Here is a 13,349-nt window from a genome sequence, read left to right as displayed (position 1 = left end):
TGGGTGTTCAACTCAGCTAATTTAATATGAACTAATTTCCCCACGTCTTTCAACAGATCTATCGATATACCATCTTTGCCAGGTGCTTCTCCTCGTTTCATAGTTTTTAGAGCAAATTCTACTTCTTCCTTTGTAATCTCTGGTACACTACTAATGTCTACACATGAATTTACTGATTCAACTACGGTCTTCGACGAGTAAAGCTCTTGGTAAAATTCTTCTACTCTGTTTACCATTTTGTCTCTACATTTAATTATTTCTCCATTTCTATCTTTCAAACATATCATTTGCTGTCTTCCTAAAGCCTGTTTGCACTTGGTCACTTTAATACTTTTTACCCTTCCAAATAGTTTCCTCTATTTCATCCATGTTTCTCTTTCCTCTAATCTCTGCCTTTTGTTGATGAGCTTGTTTAGTTCTACTCTTTCTATTTTGTTTCTCCTACTTTTAATCTGCATGGTCCTTCTTTTAATTAGGTCATTTGTAGCTTGGGAGTATTTGTTTTCTCTGATGTTTTTTGTACTTCCTACTTTCTCTGCTAATTCTCTAATGATATTCACTAAATTCAAATAAATATCTTCCACGGTGTCCTCTTTAGTTCTTAGAGTTTCAAATCTATTTTTAATTTCTAACTTAAATTTCTTATTATTATCCTTAACCTTTGCAAGGCTTATTTTTTTTTTCTTAAAATTAATTTATTTCTCTCAGCTCTGAAATTGAATTTAGCTGTGCAACATACCATTCTATGGTCACTACCTATGTTGACTTTATTTATCACTGTAACATTGTTAACGCTTTTGCTCTCATCTCCTAATATGAAGTCTATTTCATTCTTTGTTATTCCATTTGGACTTCTCCACGTCCATTTACAACCTACATGCTTTTGGAAGAAAGTGTTCATTATCCTCATGTTGTAGTTCTCTGCCATTTCTTTCACCTACTCCAAACTTACCAATGCATGTCTCACCGCCCATCTTCTTCCCCACTTTAGCATTAAAGTCGCCTATTATCAACATGTACTTACTTTTTTCTTGATCCATTACCTGACTTAAATCATCATAGAATGACTCAATTTCATTGTCTGAACTCTGTGAAGTTGGTGCATAAACCTGAACTATTTTTAGAGTGTACCTTTTACACAGCCTAATCACAATCCAAGCTACCCTGTCTGACAAACTACTGAATTTGACTACGTTACCAGCAACCTTTCGGTTTATCAAGAATCCTACTCCAGTAGAACAGGTGGTGACCATCTTGTAATTGTATCAGCTTTTCTTCCACTCTTTGGACTTCGCTCAGTCCTACGATGTCCCACTTGATGTTGTCTAGTTCTTCCATTAAACTCTCCAGCCTGTGATCTTCTGAGAGACTTCTTACATTATAAGTATAGATCTTCATTTTCTTCATGTTGTTTAATGTCCAAGACTTGGATCTGCTTGGACTCACATTCAGTGGCACACTGCCCGTAAGCACATGAGGCAATGCGGTGTGTGCAAAAACGATACAAGAATTTAAGAGCAAATTAGATATGGCGAGATACAGAGACAGGACACCATGAGCATAGCTCCCCTTTCTGTAAGATACGACTAGGTAAATACACAAAATAAATAAAAATAAACAAATCAATCAAGGTATTGAAAAACTACATTTACAACACATTATCTTACCTCAACAATATTTTGGATTTCCTTCCTCTCTGGACATAATGGTGACAATGAAAATGTCATTGGAAATCCTTGTACTGTTATGAACAATTCACCATTTCGTGGATTATTTGCTTCCATTCTTGTCCTCTTGAATAGGTCCCACTATGTTTTTCTGGAGGTCTTGACTTGATTTCTAGAATGAAACAAGAAATATATTTTCTTCTTTCCTACATCATTAATTCTGCTCTCTTATGGTATAGCAAAATATGCATACACTGTTTGTATATGTATTAAAAGGCCAGCATTATTCTTCAGGTAAGAAGTTACCTCTAACAATGCCATTTAATGGGCTGCAGCCCCAAAAATTTTGAGATCCAGTGTTCTAAAGAACTAGTCCTTACACTTGTGAAGCCTATCAACATTAGATTAAAATAACGACAGCAAAATACAGTGAAACTGTCAAGTAAATTCATGAATAACAAAACTAGTAATTCAAGAATGAACATAATCCCTCTTGAAATATAAGAATTTATCCTTTTATTCTGCTGCCACACTATTCTATCTCTGTGTCAAGTCTTCAGTATGGCACCGAGATGAATCTATTTTGACTCACTGCCATCATACTGGGGATACTCTTTTATTTCTGACTGATATCAAGCTACATCATTCCTTTTATTCTTACTACTATCTGACTATTCTATTCATTTCTGTAACAAGCCTTCTTTAAGGGCTGAGTAATCTATCTTGAGTAACTCCTACTCTACTGGGGATATTAATATTTCTATTTTGAATGACATCTGGCTATCTCATTTCTCTCCATGACACCCCTTTGGTATACAAGACAAGGGGTTCATGCTTATGAAGGATCCTACTAAACCCTGTTGGAAATTCAACCTTCAATGAATTTATTACATGGAAACAAGGAAAATTACAAAAGACCAATGAATCAATGTGGCTAAAACACATTTACAAATATAAACACTGATGATTATCATGATAGTTGGTCATACTATTTACCAACTACAGTCAACTCCCATCAAATTCACTTACTTAGTTAATATTATCATAAATAAATGAATTGTACCATATTTCATCATAACTACAATATTGATATATTTTTATTAAGAAATCTGATATTCCGACTTGACTGACTTAAGAACTTAATAATGGAAGTGACTGAAAGAGACCACAAGGCCTATACTATGCAATTCCAAGTCCCTTACTACCTGTCACCTCTATCCAAAGTTATCTTCCCTGAAAACAATAAAGTATCTACAGAAAGCCAGGCACGAACATCAACGAGTTCACAAATATATTAATATGCTTGAAGAAATCATAACTCCATTTAGAAATAAAAACCTATATCTCTGTGGTGGCTTCAACATAGATTTACTTAAGTATGAGACTCACGAACAAACAAGTGAAACAATGATAGATAACATTTTCACCAATATTGTAAACTCCGAGATTCATAGTGGTATCTTAATAAGTGATATTAGTGACCATCTACCGGTATTCACTATTAACTTAATCCAAAAGAAATGCACTGCATAACAAAACCCAGAATTGCACTAAAACGTAAAATAGACGAAAAAAGTATTACAAAATTGAATCAATGCTTAAAAGAATAAAATTGGGATCAGGTTTACGAGTCAGAAAATGCCAATCTATCACATAACGAATTTGTAAGCATTATCATGAGTAATGTAAACAAATGCTGCCCGGAGAGAGAAGTAGAAATAAAATCATATAACGAAACTCAAAACCATGGTTTACAAACGGCCTTACAAAGGATTACAAAGGCGGAGCATACCGACAGGAGACCTTTTGATCCTTATCTAGGTCGGATGCGAAAAAAATCATATTAATAAATAAAAACTATAATAATGTAAATAACAAATAAAATACATAAATAAATGCATAGGTATAGTTGAATAATAAACAAACAGGTAAATAGTAAATAATAATAAATTGACATATAACTAATAATAATGAAAATCACAGACAAAAGATAACAAAACAAAAACAAATAATATCAGATAAATTATAATCATTACAGCATCTTACTTAGGTATTTATCTAAATGATTCTTAAAGCTTCGAACTGAACTACAATGCACTACCTGCAATGTGTCGATAGAAAAAACAACTTTACAAGAAATCTATTGAAAGCAAGTCCTTGATAGACGAAAACAAATCCAAAACATACAAAAAACAAACTTACAACAATTTTACGCAACTGCAAAAAAAAAAAAACTTTGACACACTGCTTGAAAATTATAAAGGTAATGTAAAAAAGACATGGGAAATAATAAACAACTTAGCTGGGTCCAAAAATAATAACACCGACGAATTCATAGACATTATTACAAACGGAAAAACTAAAAAAGAAGTGGCAAACGAATTTAATCATTTTTTCTCCGATGTAGTACCTAACCTCACGAAACAAAGACAACGCATCAAACTTATGAGACCTTTTAGAAACTCCGAATAAATAACACTATGTTTTTAAAAATCCGTCACGAAAAACGAACTTATGAACACAGTAAAATAAATGCAGAACAAGAAATCACTCGATTGCACAGGAGTCAATATGAACCTCGTAAAACAAATTATGCCTATCATAAAAAAAAAAATTCTGAAAATATGCAATAAATCATATGAACAAGGAATATTTCCAGATGCAATGAAAATAGCAAAAGTAATACCGATATTCAAATCAGCCGACAAATCAAGTTATAATAACTATAGACCAATTTCACTATTACCAGTTTTCCAAAATTCTTGAGAAGTTATTCACAATTCGCCTTGACTCATTTCTAAAAAAAATTACGTTATTTATCAGTCAATATGGATTTCAACGAAATCTTTCAACATCAACAGCAGTAATGGAATTAACTGAAGATAACTAACAATATAGAACAAAAGAAAAAGACAGCCGGCATATTTATTGATCTAAAAAAGGCATTTGACGCAGTAAATCAGTAAATCATGAAATCTTAATTCAAAAGGCCGAATACTATGGGCTAAGAGGAAACAATAGGTAGCCATTGAGGAAGAAAGATCACATATTCTACCAGTTACATGCGGAGTACCTCAAGGTTCAGTTCTAGGACCCAAAGTATTTTTACTATACATTAATGACATTACAAATGTATCCAACCTTATGAAATTTATACTGTTCGCCGACGATACCACCATTCTATGCTCCTATATAAATTCCGACAAACTGATCAAGACAATTAATGAAGGATTATGTCAGCTAACTGGTTTCCAGCCAATAAACTATCCTTGAATGTATCAAAAACTAACTACCTGTTTTTCTACAAAAATAATGAAAGCACTAAGCCGATCAAAATAAACAACGAAATTATTGAAAAAGCGACCGTCGGTAAATTCCTAGGCGGGTATTTAGACGATCAACTTAATTGGAAACATCATATAAATCACGTGCTAAATAAGATGTCCAAAACTATAGGAATAATGCATAAAATGAGAAATATCCTCAATGAAAATACCCTACGTACCATTTACCGTAGTCTGCTACTACCATACCTAAACTACTTATCAAACTAATCTTCAACGCATAATTACGCTCACAAAAAAAGGCACTGCGTATAATCTGCAATGTAGGTCGTTTAGAACATACAAATAATTTGTTTAAAAAACTAAATCTACTGAAATTCATGGACTTAAAAAAGTACAAAACTGCCACTGTTGTGCACCAAATTACAATAAACAAATGAATCAAAATATATTTAAATTTTACTTAACTTTCGAAACTCGCTATGCGACTAGGCATGCACATGACTTCTTTAACTCAATACAGAATAACCAAAAAAGGCCAATGCTTATCTATTATAGGTGTTAACACATGGAATAAACTTGAAAAGGAAATACCTAAGACAAAATGTTTATCAACATTCAAACGATATTTCAAAAAGCTCAATCTACAACTGAATAAAATCGCCTGTCATTTGCCTAAATACTTTATATATAAGGTGTACCACCGAGCTTGTAAGGATAATAAAACACAACGAAAGAGTGTATAAACCCGAATCCAAGAAAACTTTCGATGTCACGACCATAAAAGGATTTACAGTTCAGAGCAATATTGACCAGGAGCGCTCCTCCCTATACACCATAATAATTACCATTTATTTTACATTTATTGTTTATTTGTTTGTTATACTTGTCTGCTTGTTTATTGTTTGCTTGATTTTCATTTATTATTATCTGACAATTATCATTTACTATTTACCTGTTTGTTTATTATTTAACTATATGCATTTATCTATTTAATATTTATATTAATTTCTATTTATTTTTTTCATATTTGTTTCGCATCCGACCTAGTTAAGGACCAAAAGGTCTCCTGCCGGCATATTTCGCGTTTGTAAAGTAATTAATTTATAAGTATTATATTGAACATTTCAGGTCCTTTTCATGATTGTATTCACGGAGAAACTGTCATGTACCGCCCATGTCTGCCGCTCTATTTTTCTTGTTCCTGCAGGTGACGGTGACCCGGATCCGCGCAGTAAGCAAGTATCGTCCCGTCAACAATCGACCTGACCTCTCACCTCACCCCCACAAGATGCAATGCTCACACGTGACCCCGATTCCTACGTGAGGTCGGAGTTAGCAGGCGTCGTGTCACATCTCATTGAATATATATATATATATATATATATATATATATATATATATATATATATATATATATATATATATACATATATATAGATATATATCATGCTATGTAACAAAAATAAATAATAAAAATAAAAATAATTCTTTCCTTAAAGGGAGAGCAATTCCCCATAAGCTTTGCTTCACGCTCTCCCTTTACAACAAGTAATTTTGTAAAAAAAAAAAAAAAAAAAAAATGTATATATGTATGTATGAATTGTATTTTATTTTGTTGAATAAACCTTAACTAAACTAGACTAAATGTTCATTCACTACATGGTTACTAAGTCTATTCAATTTCACCACTCTGTAAACCAGTTCTTGTCTATTTCTTTCTTAAACCTAAATTTGTCCAATTTAAATCTACTACTATGACATTGCCTACATCACCACTGTTGAAGCCTTTGACACATTTGAATATTTCTATTAGATCACCCTACACTCTTCATCTTTCCAGTATTGAAGTGAAGGTGCCTAAGCCTGTCTCTGTATGGTCAATTTAGCCCTTGTACCATTTGGTCATTTTCCTATGTACAGAGACTGTACCGCATTTTCCTATGTACAGAGACTGTACCGCATTTTCCTATGTACAGAGACTGTACCGCATTTTCCTATGTACAGAAACTGTGCCGCATAGTCAAGGATGGGTCTAACTATCACCAGATAGAGTTTAACAATTACCTCTGTACTTTTGTTTGTAATTGTCCTTGCAATAAATCCTAATGCCCTGTTAACCCTATTCCTGGCATTAACACACTGTTTTCTGGACTTAAATTCTACACTTTTCACATTCTGTTTTCTATAATATGGAATTACCTAAGCTACACCTGTTAGTTGGGTTGTGTAATCCTACATTTAACATAATGCACTTGGAGATGTAAGTCCACTCGCCATTTTTCCAACCCTGCAAATAAGGAACCCAAAACCCCCTGGGGAGCTCCACTGGTAACACTACCCCATTTGGATTTTACATATTCTTCCTATGCCATGACAATTTGAGCTATGAGGAAATTCAATTACAACATATAGCTCATGACATATACTGATAAGTTAGGTTTGGCTCTAGGTTAAGTACCCTCAGCCCCCACTCATTTCCTCTGACTTCCAGTAGTTCATCTTCCACATTTTATACACAACACACAAAAACAAACATGGCATCTTGTAGCTTAATTCAAGCTCCAAGTTATCAGTAGTATATTGGATATCTTGATGATCTTGATATTGATGGGACCAAATGCTTTCAAACTTGCAGATATAATAAAATATTGTACAATTCATTTATTCATGCCAATATTAACTAAAAAAAATTATGGAAGATGACTAGTAATTAAATAGTAAACACCATAATAGTAAATCTTGCCTTAATTTTAATTATCCATAGCCCATGTGCCAAACAGCACATGACAGGGTCAACCCTGGCATGCCAGCTGGTTTTAAAAACTTGATACAGCATCAAGAGATAACATCACTACTTTAAATAAACAAACTGGGTTGACAAGAGATAAAACTAAAACCAAATGGTTGAGGAATTAACATTTACTGGCATCCCCAGTGTAGTAAAACAGTGCATATGAATTGACATTAACTTAAGTACTAAAAAACACTGTTGAAACACTGAATTCTACAAATCAAAGAAATTGGCACAGTCTCTTCCAAAGGATGTCAACCCCTGCCAAAGTTATTAATGGTATTTGGGCTTTACCACAGAGAGATATCAGAAGTACTGGCCATTTCCCTGTGATGGCTTAGTGTGGGACTGTTTCTATGTCACCAGCTTATAGTTTTGGGAAGACAGTAATCACTGGTTGCCAGCTCTCTTTATATTAAAAAATGGAGGAAATACAAATTTAATAGACATCTTGGGCCAAGTCCAGAGACTAAATGTCAGTCTGGGGAATGCAAATGACTTGGACAATGGCATTATTAGTGATGTTAGCATGTTGTATTTGACAATTTATTCACTTCATTACCCTTCCTTGAAACATTAGCTGCTCAAGGTATATAAGCAACACTAATATTGCGTTAAGATAATCTCTGCTGAGGTCCACTTATGCCAAGGAATCAATGGAGAAGAAAAATCGTGGCTACACAGAGGAAGCATTTAACAAAGGTACACCAGTTGCCAAGGGGAAGATAACAATGTGGTTTGTGTGGCTTAAAATAAGCTTGGACAGGACTCCATTCACAAATCCAAGAGATGGAGTAAGGGTGAGAGAAAGCACATTGAAACTGAGGTTAAAAATACTCAGAATGATAAGATCTATCTGATAATATAGATAAGAGTTGAGTTAAAATTCCAGAATCACACAAACACGAATATTTAACATGAATTTACTGTCTTAATCTAACCAGGAATTTGGGAAATTTCGTCTCGCCCACTCGGACAACAATTTGTTTATTTTTCCATCTATATGACGATAACTCCAACAGCTTTTCTTTGTAATGTTTCCTACAGAAATTAATATTAAGGGGTGGTAAAAAAAATAGTTCCTGCAATCTTCCCACTACCTGACACTGAAGCACTATGGAGTATGGATATTTGGGCCACGAAACTGCAACCTAGGACATTTGGGCCACGGTGACTAGGATATTTGAGACATGGTATAAAAAGTGGTTAGGTTAGGTTAGATTAGATGATCTTGTTAGGATGTGGTTTGGGGTTAGGTTAAGTTAGGTTAGGTTACAGGATCTGGTTGGGACGGTCGATAAACTAGAGCTAAAACACTTCATGACAAGAGTGCTTGCAAAAAGGCATGAAATAAAATAAAACAGTAATAAAACACAAAAAAGCAAATTTATATAAAATATTTAGTAATATATTGAAAGGGAACAAAGAAAAAAATAGGTTGTGGCCTAAATATCCACCCCAGGTCATCTTCGTGGCCCAAATATCCTAGATTCATCATTCAAGCACTATTCTAGTTGAAAGCATCACCTATTTTTGTCCATTTAACATTTTACTCCTACACGATATAGTAATAAAAAACAAAATGCTAATCTTGTTAATCATAATACATCAACATAATTTACGTTATTATTGGCGAAAATAAAAACAGAAACATTTGCTTTCAATTAAATAAGCCGCCATCTTTGTTTTGGTTGCAGCGGAGGTAAAAACAAAGTATGTATAATTCGTCTATCCTGACCCAACCCAACTTACCTTCCTAACCTGAATTTAGCAATGCGGTACCTGTAATTCCAGAGGACATGAGGTCGTCGTCGTTGTTTCCGACCTCGAAATCTAACATAACAAGGATGGCATCTAAAGGAGTCGACCTAACTTCGTTTTTGCATAGATTTGTCTTGTGATATTTATTTCAGCGAAGAAAAATATCTATTACATTAATGTATTATAATTTATTAAGTTAATATTTAATTTTCTAATGCCACATTTACAGAGGATGCAAGCAATTCCTGACAATTAGTGCTGGGCAAATACCGCTAATTTCAATATCGGAATTACCGGTAAACAACAATACCGTTACCGGAATTACCGGTAGTTTACCGGTAAAAGACTCGTGAGGTAGTAGTGACGTCCCAAGTTCGAGAAATCAATGTTTTTGTCATTTAATAGGCTTTATCTCTGGTTCTATTTTACTTATTATTTTGATTGTTATGTCACTGTGAAGGGAAAAAGTCATACTTTAATTGGTGCTACTATAGTGTGCTATCTACCGCGCGAGTGAGTGAATGGAGGGTGTCTGAGGGTGGGTGTGGCTATAAACTTTCGTCCGCGTCTGTCTGCATGCATGGGTTCATGTTTGGAGGGTGCATGTGGGCGTGGGAGTTTTGTTAATACACACACACAGACACATATAATGAGCTTTGACTAATTTGTAATAAATGTTTCCAAAAAACTAACCTAACCTGACTAATTTGTAATGTTTTCCTAAAAACTGTTTTTATGCTTCCTTGTTTTAATACTAATTTCATACAAATTAACCCAGCACGTGATCCAAAGACTCAAGGATATATTAGATTTCATTGTCAGCATTTTTTTCCCCGCAATTATGTTTTCATACAGATTAGTTTATATTCTTATTTAGAAACAGAAGCATATTGGCTTTCATCACGTAAGCATATATATATATATATATATATATATATATATATATATATATATATATATATATATACATACATACATATATGGGTCTTCGTTTGGCGACACGCGGAATTTTTCGATGAAACTTTCGCAATTGATATAGTTTCGTATGCTGATCACGGAAATAACATTAATGCTATTGAGAAATAAAAAAAAAGTGCCGAAAAAACTGTTTTTTATGGTAAAAAATTACCGAGACCTTAGCGGTACCAGAATTTTACCGGTAAGCTACCGTTAAAGTTGTTACCGATAAAACCTGTAACTACCGGTATCTGCCCACCACTACTGACAATCAATCAGCCTATAGACAATTATATTACACGAAAGCTGCCTTATGTTCAGTGGTGTACAGTCTATTTCTGTCGATGGATGATAGGAAATGTAGCGTGTCGATTTGATTAGATTTGAGCGCTGCTTTTGACACGATAGAACATGACTTATTACTAAGAGATTGCAGAAATATCGACATAGTAGGTGATGCCCTGGGTTACATAGAGTTACCTTACTGGAAGAACATATTGTGTTCAAATTGGGTGTGTGTGTTCATAGAAGAAATATCTAAGGAGAGGTGTTCCACAAGGTAGCGTACTACATACATACATATACCAAAGGCTTTTTCCCCCTACATGGGGGATAGCCAAAAAGAAAAAGACATAGAAACCACTCCCACCCATTCCATTTCCTATATTCCACTCCCCTCCACCCTCCTCCCTCCCTCTTATCTTGGCACCTCCTGGATGACGGGCCATCCCTGCATCCTGTCCACTGCCCTAGGGCAGAAGCAGTGTCGCAAGACACAGCACATCCACAGCAAGGCCGCTTCATAAGTTCGGCGACCCACCCCCCCTCTCTGCATGGTGGGCGGCGGAGCGTCGTACCAGCACCTTGATCTGTCCTAGGGACATTGGGGCGTGATGGCTGACAGCTGGGAGGGCTGAAGCTGCTCGTGCCGCCGCATCTGCATCCTCGTTCCCCCGTATTCCCACATGGCTGGGGATCCAGTTGAGTCTCACCCTTTTCCCCGCGGTTACCAGGTTCTGGATGAGGCTCAGTGCAGTCGTGATGAGGGCGATATCTTGGGTGGGTCGTGTCTGCTGTAGTGCCTGTAGAGCGGCCCTGGAGTCGGTGTGAATGATCACAGTTTCTTCGTGGAGGTCGGTGGCGTGCCGGAGAGCGTGCTGGATGGCAACCATTTCCGTTTGGAAGGTGGAGCAGTGGTCAGATGTCCTCCGGGAGAATGCCTGCCCTTCGGTGACCACCGCTGCCCCGGTTGTGCCTCTGCTACGGTCAACGGATCCATCCGTGAAGTATACCGCGCTGCCAGGGTCCCAGGCCTGTGCCATGGACACAAGGGCGAGCTGTCGTAGCACTTCTGTGGAACACAGAGCCTTTGCTGCAGGGAGAGACGTATAAGTCACTTCAGCAAGCGGTTGTTCCCACGGGAGTGGTTCTTGGTATGTCTCGATGAGGTGGTGGGGCGTTCGTAGGAACTGGGTAGAGTCCATAAATTGGTTGGCCGCATCGCCGACTCTGTAGATCCAGGTGTTGGCGGTGAAGAGGGTCCTGTCGTGAGGTAGGATTTTTCTAAGCCTGGAGTGCACTGCCGTCTCCCTGCCCTGAAGGAGGATCTTGGCCACCCTGCAGGCCACGATCTGCTGGGTCCTGATGGTGAGGGGGACTAGACGAGTCTCGCTCTGTAGTACACAGGCGCTGGTCCACCTTGGCGCCCCCAACATGGTTCTCATGGCCTGGTTCTGGATGACTTCGATCCTCTTCCGCAGTCCGCCGCCGAGCGTGACAAGTACAGGCGCACTGTAATCGACTAGGGATCGGATGGCCTGCACGTAGTAGAGTAGCAAGACGGCGTCGGACGTCCCTGCCTCCGGTCTTGTCATGGCCCTCATCACTGTGGTCCTCGCTTGCGTCTTTTCCCTCAAGTAGGTTACCTGACGGGCAAAGGTCAGCCTGTGATCCAGCCAAATCCCGAGGTACTGGTAGGACTGTGTCCAGTTCAGCCTCACGTCCTGAACGTGTAGATACTGGGTGGGTGCGGGTGCACTGAACATCATGGCTTCGGATTTTTCGGCTGAGACCTTTAGTCCCAGCTCCTCGCTTTTCTTGCTCAGGAGGTTGAGGGCCTCCTGTGTTTTGGCGATTAGATTGCCGTGACCGGTGACGACGAGGACTAGATCATCGGCGTAGCTGAGAAGCACTGTTCCAGCCGTGAACGGCAGGCTGACCAGCTGCTCCATCAGGAGGTTGAAGAGAACGGGGCTGAGGATCCCCCCTGTGGAGGCCCGTTCTCATAGGTCCTGTAAGATGACGTGTGGCCCCGGAATTTGACCCTGGCGCGTCGCCCCTGTAGATAGTTCTCGACCCATGCTAGTAGCCGTCCTTGGATGCCCTTGTTGACTAGAGCTGCTAGGATCGCGAGGGGGCACGCCAGCTCGAAGGCTCTCTCCAGGTCGAGGAACAAGGCGACGGCGGTCCGATTATTCACGTGGTTTAGGAGAGCCATGATGCTGTCAGAGGTGCCAACACCTCGGCTGAATCCAAACACGTGCGGTTGTTGGGGTCCCAGTCGCCACAGGAGCCGGGTGAGGACCATCCTTTCCGCTGTCTTGGCCACGCAGCTGAGGAGGGAGATGGGGCACAACTTGGAGGGGTCTTTGGGCTTGGGTATCGGTTGGATGTCCGCCGATTTCCAAGCCGACGGCAGGTATCTGATCATCTACGAGTGGTTGATTTGGCCTAGAATTCCTTGCTCCCCAGCTGGACCTGCGTGCGCAACCATGGTGTAGGTGACCCCGTCGGCGCCGGTGGCCGTGTCTCGTCCTGTTCGCCTGGCCCTGATGAGCTCCCTATGGATGAAAGGGCAGTCCGCTGGGTCCGGTCTTGCCCTGTCGT

General features: G+C 38.2%; 2 protein-coding genes across 7 annotated transcripts in view; both read right to left on the bottom strand.

Annotated features, from left to right (window-relative positions):
• The window catches only part of LOC143029709 (uncharacterized), a 113,591-nt gene extending 103,951 nt beyond the window's left edge, over window positions 1-9,640 (bottom strand). For 4 of the 6 annotated variants that reach the window (XM_076192562.1, XM_076192559.1, XM_076192564.1 and 1 more), the window contains exons 1-2: window positions 9,528-9,640; window positions 1,668-1,839 (exon numbers count right to left, since the gene is read on the bottom strand). In XM_076192562.1, coding sequence (XP_076048677.1) covers window positions 1,668-1,784 — 117 coding nt within the window. In that variant the 5' untranslated portion in view covers window positions 1,785-1,839; window positions 9,528-9,640. Of the gene's footprint in view, window positions 1-1,667; window positions 1,840-1,973; window positions 2,561-9,497 lie in introns of those variants that run through there. The other 2 variants (XM_076192560.1, XM_076192561.1) reach the window with 2 other exon arrangements.
• On the bottom strand, window positions 8,422-12,694 carry LOC143030002 (uncharacterized). Its single transcript, XM_076193211.1, has 2 exons — window positions 11,321-12,694; window positions 8,422-8,601 (listed from the first exon to the last, which is right to left on the bottom strand). The coding sequence occupies exons 1-2, from the start codon at window positions 12,692-12,694 to the stop codon at window positions 8,422-8,424; spliced, it is 1,554 nt and encodes a 517-aa protein (XP_076049326.1).
• Between the last annotated feature and the right edge of the window lie 655 nt (window positions 12,695-13,349).

This window comes from Oratosquilla oratoria, chromosome 11 (genome assembly GCF_046742065.1).
Source record: "Oratosquilla oratoria isolate Oo_2021 chromosome 11, ASM4674206v1, whole genome shotgun sequence".
In the NCBI taxonomy this organism is placed as follows: domain Eukaryota; kingdom Metazoa; phylum Arthropoda; class Malacostraca; order Stomatopoda; family Squillidae; genus Oratosquilla; species Oratosquilla oratoria.
This window is presented reverse-complemented; position numbering and strand designations above follow the sequence as displayed.